Raw genomic sequence first — 15,143 nt, forward strand, 5'->3', positions numbered from 1 at the left:
CCATTGATTGATTATTCCACAGAACAATTTTCAAAACTCAAAATCTCTCTCTCTCTCTCTCTCTCTCTCTCTCTCTCTATCTCTTTGAAATCGCAAAACTTGCATCAATGGCGTTAAGGAACATTGAAAACGCTCTTCCGATCTCACAGGAACGACCTAAGAAGCTGGCTAAACTCTCAAAGCAATCAGAGATTGTCTCAAAGCAACCAGAGATTGCTCTGAAAGATGAAAACAACCCAGTCGCTGTGCCTGAATCGACTGTTGAATACGTTGCTTCAGAGAATCTCAAACCAATTCAAGATCCTGAATCCTCTGTCAAGGTAAAAGATTCTCCTCTGATTTCTACAACTACTGTGGATTGAGTGATTTGCTTGGACGATGATCATAGTTTCAATCTATTTTTCTTGGTTTTTTTTTGTTAATATATTGAAGAGGTTAGTAGAAGAATTAGGATCAAAGGATTGGATTAAAGTATGCGAGTCATTGAACAACACAAGGAGATTTGCAATTTATCACTCTTCTCTGTTGCTACCAATACTGTGAGTTTCTTTAAATTATTATATTTATCAGAGCCTGAAGCGCTTATAGAGTCTGGTGATGATTTTGTTATTCTTGGTCAATTTGAATGTGTAGAGAAAAGCTTATAATTGTGATGGTGAAGGCAATGAAGAACCCTAGAAGTGCATTGTGCAAGACTTCGATTATGACTTGTTCTGATATCTTCATTGCTTATGGAGAAAAGTTGCTCCAAGGACCTCATTTGAAATCAATGGACGATCTGGTAAAATTTTGATTTCTTCTCTCATATTTTAGCTTTTTGATTGGTATGGATTGTTAATTTAACATTTTGGTATCTTGATGGTGAAATAAAAATACAGCTGTTGCAGTTGCTGATGAAAGCTTCACAAGACAAGAAGTTTGTATGTGAAGAAGCAGACAAAGCGCTGAACACAATGGTTAACTCTGTGGCTCGTTTGCCTCTTTTGCGTAAGCTCCAGACTTATGTCCGTCACAGTAACCCTCGTGTCAGGGCCAAAGCTGCTGTGTCTACTTCCAACTGCGTTTCTAAAATGGTACTTTTACAATTCTTTAAATTGGTCAGAGATAAAAGATATTTATATTCTTGTATTGTGATTGATAATTTTTCTCTATATGTTTGCTATCTATCAGGAGCTAAGTGAAATGGAAGAGTTTGGGATGGTTGTTCTTGCGCAGTTGGCTGCGGATTTGTTGAGTGACAAGTTGCCAGAGGCAAGGGAAGCCGCGAGGGGTATGGTGAACTCGGTTTTCCAGAAATTTACATGGATTGCAGAAGAAGATGAAGAAGGAAGCAGCAAGCAAGAAGCTTGGCAGAAGTTTTGTGAAAAGAATGTAACAGGGCTCAATGCACAAGCCATGATCAAGATTGTCTCATCTCAATAAATGTTGTTGTTCTCTCTGATGCATGTAAAAATACGTTTTTACATGATATAACGATCTTTCTATTTCTCCTACCCCTATTGGATTTGTCCTCTCAATTCCAATGTTATTGCCATATAATACACCAGAGGCTCTCAATCCAATGTTATTACCATAATAAGGCTCATTGGCTCATTAAGCTCAAAAAAAATTGTTGGTTTGGCTCCATTGTTCTTACTGACTTTGTCGTCCACATCAATCATCTCTGGGATCTCTAGTTTTTCCACTCCTAAGTAATGTTGTTGTTTTTTCATCTTTGTTCTTGAATCAGAGTTCTCAAAGCTCTTTCAACATCTTCGAATGGTTGTCCAGCATACAATGTAAGCTGCCTCTTCTTCACAACTATCACATTCTTGCCACCAGAACTCACTTCGTCATAAAGACCCTACAGTGAATAAGTAAAAATTACAATATCAATGCTCTTAGAATCTAGTATACTTTATAATCTCTGATCATGAAGAGAAATTCAGGGTTCTGAGGAACACAAATCCCCCAAGTAAATTTCACAGATACCGACATCAGAAAAGAAGAATGAGCTATTTACCTTGGTTGATACAGGAGCTATATCGGCAATGAACTCATCTAAGTCTTCAAATACTGATTCAAGCAGATAAGAGAATTTTCTAGCATCACTTTGATCTTCAAATGCAATCATGTGTGAAACCTGACCCTCATTTTGTTCCATAGATTCGGTCCTCAAGGTAAAATATCCCTCGGATATGTCTTGATCTATTTTACTCCGCATGAGAATTCTCTAAAATAAAGAGAAACGGTAAGTGCTGGCTCATAATATGTTGTGATAGTTTTTTATTGGTTGTGAATTAGTTTATTGGATCTAGCAATCAGAGCTTTTAAACCAAAAATCCAATATTATTCATAAAACCGGCAAGAACATACTCTCATAACCTAATATATCACCTACCAGCACATAGGGAAGCTTCAGCCACCACATATTATTATCTTTCTCAGATTGTTTCTCCTCCCTTGCTCTTCTCAGCGCTTTTCCTTTCCTGACGTCTCCATGTTTCCCTGACAACGAAGTGCTACCAAATCCAGAACCCGCTTCCATATTAGGTGTTCCGCCCACTCGGTTTCCAGATTTCTTAGACTTCTTAGTTTCCTTTGATGGTCGTCTTTGCTCAGATTCCTGAGCAGCACCTAAAATTTTAAGATAAGCTGAGGATTGTGCAAGATATTTCTTCTTCATGACTAGTTAGCATATTCCATATGTGTTGCAACGATTATACCTGTTTGTTCCAGTCTAAATCTCATATTCATTGCCAATATCTATTCAGTACATCCCTAACAGCACCATTTGTTTCTTGCAAAGTAACACAACTGATCAATGTACTACTTAACAAGATGTTGTTGCGGTATTATGCACTTATTCTAAAACATACCAGAAACCATCTTGGAATCTGAATCTCCGGCCTTTTTTTGTTGATCTTCAAGATTCTTCTCACCGTCTAGTGGTTCACGAACTCTCCCATTTTGCCCTGCCTTCTCAGTCTCAGACATTAGCTCATTGTTTCCCTTACTTCCACCAAATCCTTTCACATTATCCGTTGGTGGCTTCTCAGCCTTAAACTTATACTTCTTCTCAAACATCAAACTTTTCTCATCCTTCAAATCATCATTTCCAGATTCATCCAACGGTTCTACACGCAATCCCGCTAAACCTTTTCTCTGAGAATTCAACCGTTTCTCCATGTTAGACAATCTTGCTCCTATCTCTTTCTCAATGTCAACCCCAGTTTCATTATCCTCTTCTTGCTTACCCTCACTTTTGCGTGCTTCACGTGCCATCATTCTGATCTCTGCAATCTTCACATTCATCTCAAGATCCTCTAGCAAAACCACACTGCTCTCTCTTTCCCCGTTTTGACCACCACCACTACCACTTGAAGTTTCCGGCGTCTTATCGGATTTTGTTGAGTCTCCCAGAAACAAAACAGCACAAACAGTTTGAAATGCGAAAATTCCGATCAACCACCATCCATACTTGGCTACTAAGTTCGGAGAGAGCTTACTCAATTCACCATTCACCTCGTTTGTCACAACAGAGCTACTTAAGACCTGAAGCTCCTCCTCCTCTACATCACCACTCTCGTTAGACACCACGTCGCTCGGAGGAGCATTTTCCAGCGTTTTGATTCCGGTTACGACGGTTTCTTGAGTCTTCGGATTTAGGGTTCTGAGAATTTTGGGTCGGAGGTAATTTTTCCTTCTTGATGACTTCGACGAGAACGGAACCGAAACCGAGGAACACCGTGTAACTTTTAAAAAAACTCTCCTTCCGGTGGAGTACGACGGAAGCAAAGGGGAAGGAGATGAGAAGACGGCGTATCGGAGAACCGCCATGGCTACGGCGGGGATGGTTTTAGCCAGAGAGAGTTTCTTTTTAGCCACATTTGATAATAAAAAATAATAATAATAATAACAAATAAACCCCACAACTTTTGAAATATTCCGTATATTCCTTTTTAAAATTTTAAATTTTCAAAATTGACCCCAAAAGTGGATAATTAGGCAAAATCATTAATTTTGTCTTCAGCCGCCTGTTACGTTTTGCATCGCTCTCACACTCTGTGTGGCTCTTTCGTATTCCACACTATCACTTCCATATCCACAAAAAGCTTCACATAAATCTTAAATTTAAACCCTAACAAACTCGTCACAGACAAACACAAAACTACAAATTACACCTTTTGTATTATTTGGATGTTTTGAGTAAAAATGGAATCAGAGAAGCCTGGAATTGTTTCAATTCTCGCGGCAGCAACGGTCGATTCGGAGAAGCCTCGCGTTTCGATTTCAGCGGTGAGAGCGGTTGCGGCGGCAAGAGCTGAATCGTTTCTTCTCACCCGTACTCTCTCTGGCTCGTTTTCATCTGCTGGTTCTGTTCCAATTCGTGCACCTCTTACAGTTGATGAGGATGATGATGATGATGATGATGATTCTGTAGTCGAGGAACATAGCTTAGCAAGTAGTGAAGCTAGTAGGGGAATTGATTCTGGGACAGATGATGGTTTTGAGTCTGTTTCGGGGGACGCAGACGATGAGAATGAGTTAGAGGATGTGATTACGGGTGGGGTTAGGGTTCATAGGTTACTAGGGGAAGAGCTAGGTGGAGATGCTGGAGATGGAAGTGATGATTTTTCAGGTGGGAGTGTGATTTATAGACCATTTGCTGGTGATATTGATGAGGAAGCGTCCGTGAATTACTCTTCTTTTGAGGAAGGGAGTGAGGTTAGTGATGAGGTTGAGGGAGTTAGTGAGAGTGAAGATAGTGAAGCTGATAGAGTTAGCATGAAAGCAAAAGTAGTCATTCCTAGGGCTATTTTGTCTTTGGATGATGAGGAATTTGACGAAATTTTGGGTAGTGGTGATGAAGAGGCTGTGATGTTGCGTGTTACAAAGGCTCCTAGTGATGAAGAATCCGAAACTGGAGATAATGGAGTGGTTGATGAGCCAGAGTGTTCGGATGTTGTCTCTCCAGATGAAGAAGTGGTGAGAATGAAGTATTCAGAAGAATTAGATGATGATTTGATGTCCTTTGGGAATATTGAGGAATCAAGTCTCGGTGTTCTACCAGGAGGTTCTAATGATTTTATGGCAGAGAATGAAGGGAACTCTACTGAGGCGAGTATGGAATTGGGTCAAAGTTTCAAGCAATTCATCGAGAAAGGTGATGTTCAAAGTGCCATCAACAAGGACAATGGTGGTGGTAACATTCATGAATTTGATGCATTGATGAAGCAAAGTGATGCAGAAAGAGTAGAAGATAATGCAGTTGAATTAGCAAAAATGGGAATGAACGATAAACCAGAATACTCAGGCTCTAAAGTAGGTGAACTTGTTTCCACAGAGGAAGATATGGTCCAAGAGAAATCTTCTGACGATGGGTTGATGTCCTCTGAGAGTATTCTTGGTGTTGTGCCACGTGATTGCAATGAGTTTCTACTGGAAAGTGAAGGAAACGCTGTTGATGAGGATATAGGATCAGATGAAACTATCAGCAGCCTTGTCGAACAAGGGGTGGGTCAAGGAAGTATCAGCAATAACATAATTTATGTTGGTAGTGCCTGTGAAGCAGATGAATTGATGATTCCATGTGAGGGGTCTATTGGATCAGAAAGCAGAGACTCAGGGGATGAAGCCGCTGTAAATATGATGGGCGGGGCAAAAGAACACTTGGAAAATGAGTCTAGTGCTATTAGTGAATTAGACAAACCTGAAATTGATCTGAGTTCTGAAAGTTTTCAGGTAACTCCAACTCTGGATTCTGTAACGACGAGAAACCTTGAGGTTTCTGGAGGAATAGATGTCGTTGTAAGTGGGTGTGGTTCTTCCGATCAAAAAGCTGAACAAGAGTCTGAAAATGAAGAAAATCAAGAATCAGACGATAATGATAGGAAGTTATCACTTCCTTGTGAAGATAGCGCATCAAATTTAAGAAGTTTCTTTGAGACAGCCAATGAGACTGTGGAAAGGGGGGAGCAGATTTCGGAGCACATTAATAAGCTGGTCAGTTTTCAGTCTGATAGCGAACCAAATCAAATCTCAGTGGGCGTAGAAGAAACCATTTTGCCTACGGTTAAAGATGTTGAGAGAACCATGCCTGAAATTTCTTCTGTAGTTACTTATGATATGATGGAAAATGAGACGAAGATGGCACAGTTGATTCACAATCAAACTTTTATGGAGCTTGAAAATTACGAAGGAACAGGTGATACAAGGGAGAAGCTCTCTGAGTCCACTTTCCAGAATTATTCAGAAGTATTACCCTCTGATCATTCTTTGCAGCTGATAAGTGAGAAAGTCAAGGAAAGAGTTGAGAAGACCAAGCTCTTGAAAGAGAAGCTCCAGAGGATTATAAGAAGCACAGGTCATTGCAGTGAAAATTCAGCTGTTACTGAAGCTGCGTCTAAGCTGAGCCTAGTTGGTGGAGAACATCAAACATCCTTCGGGATTGATTACGTGTCTGACAGAACAAAGATAATGCTGCCTGAACAAGAGGTCCGAGATGATCTAAACTTCTCCATTAACGTCCTTGTTGTTGGAAAAACCGGGGTGGGAAAAAGTGCAACGGTTAATTCAATATTTGGGGAGAGTAAGTCTCCTGTTGGTGCATTTGGAGTTACCACAAAGTCTGCAAATTACATAGTTGGGAATGTAGGAGGAATCCTGATAAGAATACTTGATACTCCAGGTCTCGTGTCTTCTGCAACTGAGGAACAGTTTAATCAGGAAGTCCTTCTGTCGATAAAGAAGAGCATGAGAAAGTTCCCAATTGATGTCTTCCTTTATATTGACCGTCTAGATGACACTCCAGACATCCGTTTACTTAGAATCATCACTAGTTCTCTAGGCTCATCAATTTGGCAAAATGCTATCGTGGTTCTAACTCATGCAGCTTCCGATGTGCCAGATACTGTAAGCTACAAAGACTTTATTGCACAGAGATCTTCTCTCATGCACCAATCAATCAGACAAGCAGTACCTAAGTTAAGCTGTGTAGGCCAGAGCAAGATGCCTAGAATTGTTCTGGCAGAGAACAACATGAGCTCTTTCTCGGCAAACAAAAGCAGTGAATCTACTTGTCCAGACTGGAGATTGAACCTATTGATCTTATGTTGCTCGGTGAAGATCAAGTCTAAAGCCGGTTCTTTGCAAAAGCAGAATCACACCGATGTGGAAAAGGCTGGTGTCGTTGGCTCCCAGCCTAGCTCTTTCACTCTTTTTTGTTCATTGTGGAATGTTTTGCTTAACTCAGGGCATACTTCTTATTCACATGATGATTTGGAGGAGAAGAAAAGGAAATTACTGGATTCTTACCCCAAAATTATCTGGGACGAACAGAGTCAAGAATGTCTCGAACAAGAAACACTTCTCATAGAGAATCAAGAACCAGAAGACGAGAAGACTTGGGTTCCTTGTCGTGTGAGAACCAGAAGAGGAAGACTTGGTTTCCAAGCAACAAAAAGGTTGGGTATCTATCTCGATACATCCGATTTGCACACCGGGTTTTCCATTGGAAGCCGTGGCTGTAGAAACGACGAACAGGACTTGGTGAGGATGAGAGGGTCAATGTCTGTTATAGGTTTGGTTCCTATGCTGATGTCCGTATTCACTTCGGTCTATGGTGGAAAAGAAGATATTTAAAATTGCTCTTGTTGTAGAATTTGTTACATATCACATGTTTTCGTCATCACTTTTGGATTCTGTGTTTATGCCATTAACAATACACGAAATTAAATATATCAAATACAAATGTTGTGAGGATAAGGACCCTTCTCTTAGTTCAGTTTTGTTACTTCTTCTCCTATTTGGTCGTTTTGGTTTTGTGGGGTTAGAAACAATCTAACCAAATGGTGTGAACTTGTGATCTAGTAATTCATGCTATAATATTCAACAACCTCCTTACATTGTCTACAAACTTTAGTCATCAATGTGTATTAATCGGATTGTAGGATTGACCCATCAATGGACTCAGTATTTATGCTATTGGCCTTCATCAAGAGGAACAAAAATAACCCAATTTTTAAAATAAGATAATTGCAAATAAAGATACTTTAAAATTGTATTATAAAACTTTTTGCATTGTGTGAACTTAAAATAGCTTAGTTTGTATGCTAACTTAATTTGATGTGTAAAAAGCAATGTTTATGGTTTTGGAAACACTAATAACCAACCAAAGTTTTTGAAAAATGGCCAAAGATTTAAAAAATTTATATCAACTTTTAGTTTTTCCTACTTTGTCAAATAAACTTTTTTTTTTCTTCTGTATTTATTGACATTTGACACCCACGTTTTTTATTTGTAATCCGGTTAAAATTAAACCAAAATGGATCATCCTAAGATCTAGATCTCACTACCCAAACCATCCATATAATTTTGAAATCTGAATAACACACACACATGATCCCATTCCCACCCAATGAAGAGTGTGATTGGTAACCAAAAACAAAGCGGTACAAATGTACAACTTTGATTTTTTACCAATCACAAAAATTTTACTGAACACTTTATTAAAAACTTTACTCTCAACTTTTGGTACCGCTTTCATGTACCGCTCTTTCTTACAGTTTTACACTATTCCGTAAAAGCTTACAGTTCCTTATGTTACCAATCAGACCCGAAATCATAACGACGGATACTAAAGTAAATAGGGCTATTTTAGACATTTCATATCTATAAGTCTGGGTTATACACACATCGCTTCTCTCAATCCTCTCATCGCTTTCCGCTGAATCAAAAATTTCTCCAAATCGTCCGATCAGACTGAAGAAAAAACCCTAAAAATGGTATGTCTCCTTCTTCAGATCAGTGCGCGTTTCTATAATTTGTTGTATTCATTCACGAATCCTAGGCTCGTTATTTGGATTTTTTCGATTTAATTATAAGTCTATTTTTTTTCCTATGATATATCTTCGGATTAGGTTTTTAAAACGGTTTATGGGAATCTGGCATGATTTTTTTTTCGAATTTTGCTCTGTTATTGTAGATCGATTACCCAAATTGTTAGTGTATATAGTGACGATTTGGGGATTTTTTTTTGTTCGATTCATACTTTAGAATTGGGTTTTTCGCAAGAACTCCAGTATCGCGAAACTTGAATGAAGTTAGGATCTGTTTTCTTTCTTGTATAGCCGTGCTTAGAAATGTTCATGTATCGGAGCTTTTTTGGTATGTGTTTGATGTTGTTACTAAGAAGTTTCAGATTGAGATTTTCCTTCATGAGCTATATAGGCTTATACTTGATTGTCCTTAAAACGAGTTTTTACGTTGTTATAAAGTTCAGATTGTGTATCTTCGGATTAGGTTTATATATGGATTGATTTTTGAAGTTTTGAGTTTATATCTTTTGTTCTTCTCAGAGCTTAAACGTACGCATCTGGGCGACTTTGAGCATTTTTTTTGCGGGTTACAATATTCTTTTACATTTTTTTGATTTTCTTTTTTTTCTCTCTGTGGATTTTGTACTTGAGAATTTCAGTCTTTGCAAGAACTCCACTACTGTGATCATAAAAGTTCAGGATCTGATTGGCGGACCGTATAAGTTTTCTTTGGACTGTCAATGTTTTGAGTTTGCTGTCTGTGATGTTGGTACTAAGAGAATTCAGATAGAAATTATACTTCATGTTGGTACTAAGAGAATTCAGATAGAAATTATACTTCATGAGCAATAGTTGAATGCTTGTGTTTTATCCTCAAAATGATTTTATTCATTATTATTATAAAGCTTCATCTTCCTGTCTTGATGCATGTAATAGATCCAATTGAGTTGTGTTTTTGCTTCCTCTTACACAGTATTTTTCTTTATGCTTACAGGATGGACATGATTCTGAGGACACTAAGCAGAGCACTGCTGATATGACAGCTTTTGTGAGTTTCCGTTTCTAATAGAGTTATTTCTTCTCTTTGTTTGGTATGTTTCTCATTTTCAGACAATACCATCACTTTGTATTATCACTGATACCTTGAATTTTTATACGCAGGTCCAAAATCTTCTCCATCAGATGGTAAGTTTTTCAGCTTTTTTTATGTCTTCTTAGGCCTTGGAATTGTAACTTCAATAGGTAGATTCTGATTAAATTTGGTCTCATTGTGTGTTTCAGCAAACCAGGTTCCAGACAATGTCGGACTCCATCATCACAAAGAATATCCTTATACCAATCTGTGGTTTTGCTTGAATGTTGCTTTCATTAGAATATTTTATATGTCTCCCTCCTAGAGCAGTAATGATGATACGTGATAAGTGATTCTTTGTGTCTTTAAGAAAAGAAATTTAGTACTAGGAATAAGCAATGATCAGTAGAATCTGTTTCTGATTTAAGTAAGTCTTGAGAGTCTAAATGAGTCTATTCTATGGATAGTCATAGAACCACATTGTTCCATGGTATGTTCTCTTGTTAAGTTGATATTATATACATACTTGTTCTTCTGCTCGCTAACAAAATCCAACTTTGTCACCATGAAATTGTACAAATTTTGGAATCTGTGGGAACTCTTTCAGCAATTTTGTGTTCATGACATTTTGGTTTTGATCTCCTTAACTTTGATGGTTCACTTGATGACATGGGAGGTAGAATCAATGAGCTGGAGCAAAGCATCAATGATCTAAGAGCCGAGATGGGAGTAGAAGGCACTCCTCCTCCAGCCGTCAAAGATGAACCCAAAACACCGGCTAGTTCCAGTTGAAAAGGAGGGTGGTGCTCACAAACTATCAAATGCTTGACAGGTCATGATCTTTTTGCTTATAATAGCATTTGCAGAAGAAACGAAAAAAACTATGGAAATTTGTTAAGAGCAGTATTTACTTTTAAATTCCTGTTTTAAGAAATGAGTTTATTACTGTTAAGTTAGATTGATGATGTGGTGCGTTACATTATTCTGCACTTATGAACTACCTTTCCTATTTTGGTTTTGAGAGTAGTGAGAAGTCATTACAACCACAAGTTATCAAGAAAAAGAAAAATTAGCTAACCAAGTTTCCAACTTGACTATTGTTACATCTTCGCTTTGATTCCAAAGTAACAAAAATGAAAGTATTGGAGCCATAGGTAGACGGAATACGTATATAGCGATTACAAGTTTTACACTCATACAGTACTGTAGAGGTATGGTTTAGATTTTATTTGAATCAAGTCTCATAGCTGTATATAGGCTTGCATTATCCCAAAGCGCAATTTCTATGTTCGCATGTGTTTTTTCTTAAAAATAAGTGGTACTTCTATAACCAAAAATATTTTCCAGTTTTACTTTTGCGCCCAATGTGAATTCAAACAAAAGAATATATTCCAGTTTACCTTTTATGCCCTAATTATTTAAAAGTATGAGGTTGGTTTCAAAAAAACAAAAGTAATAAACGTAAGCAGAAGCAACGAAACAAACTTATCATAATCAATTTGTCACTAACAGCCGGCTGGTGATGAGTTGGTATATGCTTGTCCATGATGTATGAGTTTGCGGTCGAAAACCCCTCTCTCCAAACTTTGGCTATGTATTATTACGCAGTAATTTACAGTATTAGTTTTGTAGTGTATATAGACTTATATATTCTATACGTAAAACGGTAAAAGTGACAAATCCTTCGAGGGACAGAGGAGCAAATAAGGGCCGTTAGATGAAGTGCATTAAAAAAATTAAAGTGTCTGTTCTATATTTAATGCTTTGTAGTTATTTGTTTTTTTTACTTTTCTCCCCCCAAATCAGCATCCCTCCAATTATGGGAGTAAATTAGTGTTTCTCTTGTTCTCACTTCTCTCAGTGTAACGTTTTCTTTCTCTTTTGACAAATTTTTCTCCTCCTCCATCCCCAAGTGGCTCCTCCAGGAAGACAAGTCAGCTGTTGTACCCACAATTGTTGACATTTTTTTTCTCTTGTTTCTTTGGGTTTTTATACAAATTGTTGTAGTATCTAATTTAATATAAATTTATTGTTAGTTCTATTTCTATACCAGAAAAAAAAAACGTAATAAATAAGCCACGTGTGGTTCTGCCGAAAGCATTTGCATGTGAAGCTGCCCCTTCAGTTTGGCACCAACCATTCCCAATTATTATTGCCTCTCTCTATTTTTCCCACATCTCCACAGTTTAAATATTACTCCATTATTCAACAATAAAGTAAACCAAACAAAAAAAAATTGATTTACTTTATTGTTTTTTTGGTAGGAAGTAGGAACAAAATTGATTAATTCCCATCATATTTTTCTCCCATTTGAATTTTGAACAACAGCTATAATATTAAAATTCAAAAAAAAATTAAATCACATTTATTCCATATGATATGAACACCTGGATTTCTCTTCTGCACATGCAAAAAGCACCCATACACATAAATATCATTTTCTTTATTACCATTATTTCACACTACACCTTAATCATTACTAATAATTCCTGATATATATTAATCAGAAATGTATAACATCTATATATTTTTGTTCATATATCAAACTTATATTGCAATGAAATGTACATACACTACTACTATATATGGTCACGAAATTGACTGTATGAAAATGATACTGCAATGAAATTTTAAACATAAGTATATAATACTCTTAGGCAAAAAAATTGTATAAATATAAAAACAAAAGAATGGAGGATTAAAAGTACATAAAAAGGGAAGAGAAAGTAATAAAATTGGTAAATCATCATCGTCTGCAACGAGTAATGGCACTACAACCACGAGAGTAAGGATTAGCCTGAGCTCCACGTCTGCAATTGTAGTAAGATGCGCCGCGTCGTGAGCATGGTACCGTGTTCCTCTTCAGCGCACCGTAGCTTATGTACTTCGTCGTAGCTAATATGCGCCTGTTGATCTCAGAGTCCATCTCGAACTCCTCCTCCTCGGAGGAGGATGATAATAAGGAGCACTCGGCGATGGAACCGGTGCATCTCGACGGCATGAAAACACCGACGGAGGATTGGGAGGTTGTAGTTGCGGCGGTGGTGGTGAGTAAGAAGTTGACGGTGAGAATTGCGGTGATTATGGCACCGGATTTTGTGGAGAGTCCTCTCATTGTTTCTTTCTTTTTTTTTCTTTTTCTCTGAGCTTTTTTGGAGTGTTTGAAAAGTTTTGTTGAAGACAGAGAGAGAAATGGTTTAAAAGAGAAAGTGTTATTGAAATTGCCACTACCGCCGGGAATATTTACGGGTTTATGCCACTTGACACTTGTATAAAAAATGTTTTAACGCGTTTTAGGTGCTTTGTGTCATTCAATAAACTTCGTTTTTTTATTTTATTGAATACGGTACCAACTTATGAAAGAAAATATTATATAGTTAGGCTCAAATTGGTTGACAAATCAAAAGCTAAATTGCAAAATTTGAACAAATGAGGAAGAATATCAGAAGAAACAAAAAAAAGAGTAACTTTTATTTCAAAAATTAAACACACAAGTGAAATTATTGGTATCATGTAGTACTTGGTTGGTTGGTTGGTTCATTGATTGATCCATTTTGAAATTTTAAAAGCTTCTATATGTATATCTTAAAATTAGGGAAATGCGCAACTTTATTGTATGTAGCTCCTATTCCTATCTTAAGATTTTGAATATTAACTTTGGATCAATAATGGGATTGATATGCATAAATATTTAAAAATCTCGTTTGATGTCAAGAACGGAGGAGAAGTTTGATTTTTGAGATATGTACTAAAGTTGGTTCTGCATTTGGAATCAAGTTATTAGCATAACAATCAGCTGCAAACCAATTTTGGAATCAAGTTTTAAGCGTACTAGTACAATCTCAATGTAGTGGTAATTAATAGTAGTAGTAGTAGTAGTAGTAGTAGTAGTAGTAATGACAAGATCAAAAGAACAAGCATCTAATGCTCTGATTCTTTCGCATTGTCATCAGTTGATGGAGCTTCGAGTTTTTCTTCTGTTACCTCACTGCTCTTATCCATTTGCTCTTTTGAATCTTTGGGGTTATCTTGTAGCTGCAAGTCACAAAAACAGAGAATCGTCGTGGTGGAAACATAGATTAGTCTCTCTGTAAGCTTAAAAAGCCAGTCTTTTTTCCAATCTATTGAAAACAATAAGGAAGAAGAGAGTGTCATGAGACTCACGCCTAAGTTTTTGAGGCTAGCAGAAACATCATCTTGTTGCTGATTTAAGGTGGTTTTCAGATCTTTGAATTCCTAGTTGTATCGAAATGACACGAAATCAAACATGTATCAAGATACAGAAACTGGTAATATATCAATGTCCATGCTGGCTCAATATACATACATACCTCACGGAGCTGCTCAACTTCAAGATTCAGAGTCTTCTTTAGCCCAGAGAGCTCCTGTAAAGCACCAATGAAGAGTTTAAAACAGTTCAAGAGGAGAGCTTTTCTATCGCCTTAAACTGATCCTGACTAAGGAAAGCAATTCTCTTTGGGAGCAAAGATTATATATTTGCTTGACAGAGAGAAACCACAAAATGTAGAAACAGGACTAGGAATGGGACTCACCTCACGGTAGACTTTAACTTGAGTGTCCAATTTACCTCTCCAACTTTGTAAGTCCTGTGACGATAAGAAACAGATAAAGAGATACAAGATTGTTATATTTGTTCAAGAAAAGAAGATAGATGTGTAAAAAAAGATGAAAAAAAGTCAGTGATGAGCATATATGGTGTTAAAAAAACAACCTGTTTCAGATTCTGGATCCTGTTAAGCAACTCAGCCCTTGATTCATTCAATTCCTACAGAAAACAAAATCCAGAACTGAGAAAACCGCTTGATCATAAGAAATAGAATGCAAGACACAGCAACATACCGTGAGCTTTGAATCAACAGGACTGGTGTTATCTTTCTTCTGCATCAGGGAGAAACAACCAAAAGATCAATATCAGTTTCAGTCATAATCTTGAAACTTGTATAGGACAGGAAAGAGGAAACACAACAAATCTTATATAGAAAATCATGCTTTAAGACCAATGAGATTATTGTTAATTTACAAAAACCACAAACAAAGCCATCAATCAAAACCACCAAAAACTTCCAGTGGGAGAATGATTCAAACAAAATCTAAATGTGTTACACAGTGAATAGCCCCAAGATCCACCAGATATCTTGAAATTGTTCAATCTAGTGGAACTCTATAAATTCAAACAGAACCATAAAATCCACAAGAACAAAAGTGAAGTTTCAGCCAAAGAAAGAAACATAGGAAGAAACGAGACTTTCTTC

At 37.2% G+C, this 15,143-nt stretch overlaps 6 protein-coding genes across 7 annotated transcripts in view; 3 read left to right on the forward strand and 3 right to left on the reverse strand.

Moving 5' to 3' along the window:
- On the forward strand, positions 3-1,493 carry LOC104723561 (crescerin-1-like). The gene is made up of 5 exons (XM_010441942.2): positions 3-320; positions 433-539; positions 634-781; positions 879-1,073; positions 1,171-1,493. Exons 1-5 carry the CDS (start codon positions 108-110, stop codon positions 1,420-1,422), a joined length of 915 nt encoding a protein of 304 aa, XP_010440244.1. The 5' UTR covers positions 3-107; the 3' UTR covers positions 1,423-1,493.
- Positions 1,416-3,852, reverse strand: LOC104723560. 2 transcript variants are annotated; one of them, XM_010441941.2, is made up of 5 exons: positions 2,859-3,852; positions 2,381-2,616; positions 2,003-2,212; positions 1,662-1,843; positions 1,416-1,631 (listed from the first exon to the last, which is right to left on the reverse strand). In XM_010441941.2, exons 1-4 carry the CDS (start codon positions 3,817-3,819, stop codon positions 1,709-1,711), a joined length of 1,542 nt encoding a protein of 513 aa, XP_010440243.1. In that variant the 5' UTR covers positions 3,820-3,852; the 3' UTR covers positions 1,416-1,631; positions 1,662-1,708. The 2 variants fall into 2 exon arrangements, with proteins under 2 accessions (XP_010440243.1, XP_010440242.1); XM_010441940.2 differs by having other exon boundaries at positions 1,416-1,843.
- LOC104728027 (translocase of chloroplast 159, chloroplastic) lies at positions 4,025-7,719 on the forward strand. Its single transcript, XM_010447069.2, has one exon. It carries the CDS (start codon positions 4,195-4,197, stop codon positions 7,621-7,623), a length of 3,429 nt encoding a protein of 1,142 aa, XP_010445371.1. The 5' UTR covers positions 4,025-4,194; the 3' UTR covers positions 7,624-7,719.
- LOC104723562 (heat shock factor-binding protein 1) lies at positions 8,661-10,889 on the forward strand. The gene is made up of 5 exons (XM_010441943.2): positions 8,661-8,765; positions 9,793-9,846; positions 9,960-9,983; positions 10,080-10,122; positions 10,532-10,889. The coding sequence occupies exons 1-5, from the start codon at positions 8,763-8,765 to the stop codon at positions 10,660-10,662; spliced, it is 255 nt and encodes an 84-aa protein (XP_010440245.1). The 5' UTR covers positions 8,661-8,762; the 3' UTR covers positions 10,663-10,889.
- Positions 12,293-13,076, reverse strand: LOC104723563 (protein RALF-like 33). The gene has a single exon (XM_010441945.2). The coding sequence runs from the start codon at positions 12,983-12,985 to the stop codon at positions 12,617-12,619; it is 369 nt and encodes a 122-aa protein (XP_010440247.1). The 5' UTR covers positions 12,986-13,076; the 3' UTR covers positions 12,293-12,616.
- LOC104723564 overlaps positions 13,597-15,143 on the reverse strand; it is a 2,736-nt gene continuing 1,189 nt past the window's right edge. Inside the window, exons 2-7 of the mRNA XM_019231570.1 lie at positions 14,731-14,769; positions 14,603-14,656; positions 14,424-14,477; positions 14,202-14,255; positions 14,035-14,106; positions 13,597-13,905 (exon numbers count right to left, since the gene is read on the reverse strand). Coding sequence (XP_019087115.1) covers positions 13,792-13,905; positions 14,035-14,106; positions 14,202-14,255; positions 14,424-14,477; positions 14,603-14,656; positions 14,731-14,769 — 387 coding nt within the window. The 3' untranslated portion in view covers positions 13,597-13,791. The remainder of the gene's footprint in view (positions 13,906-14,034; positions 14,107-14,201; positions 14,256-14,423; positions 14,478-14,602; positions 14,657-14,730; positions 14,770-15,143) is intronic.

The sequence above is a fragment of the Camelina sativa genome, chromosome 11 (assembly GCF_000633955.1).
Source record: "Camelina sativa cultivar DH55 chromosome 11, Cs, whole genome shotgun sequence".
NCBI lineage: Eukaryota > Viridiplantae > Streptophyta > Magnoliopsida > Brassicales > Brassicaceae > Camelina > Camelina sativa.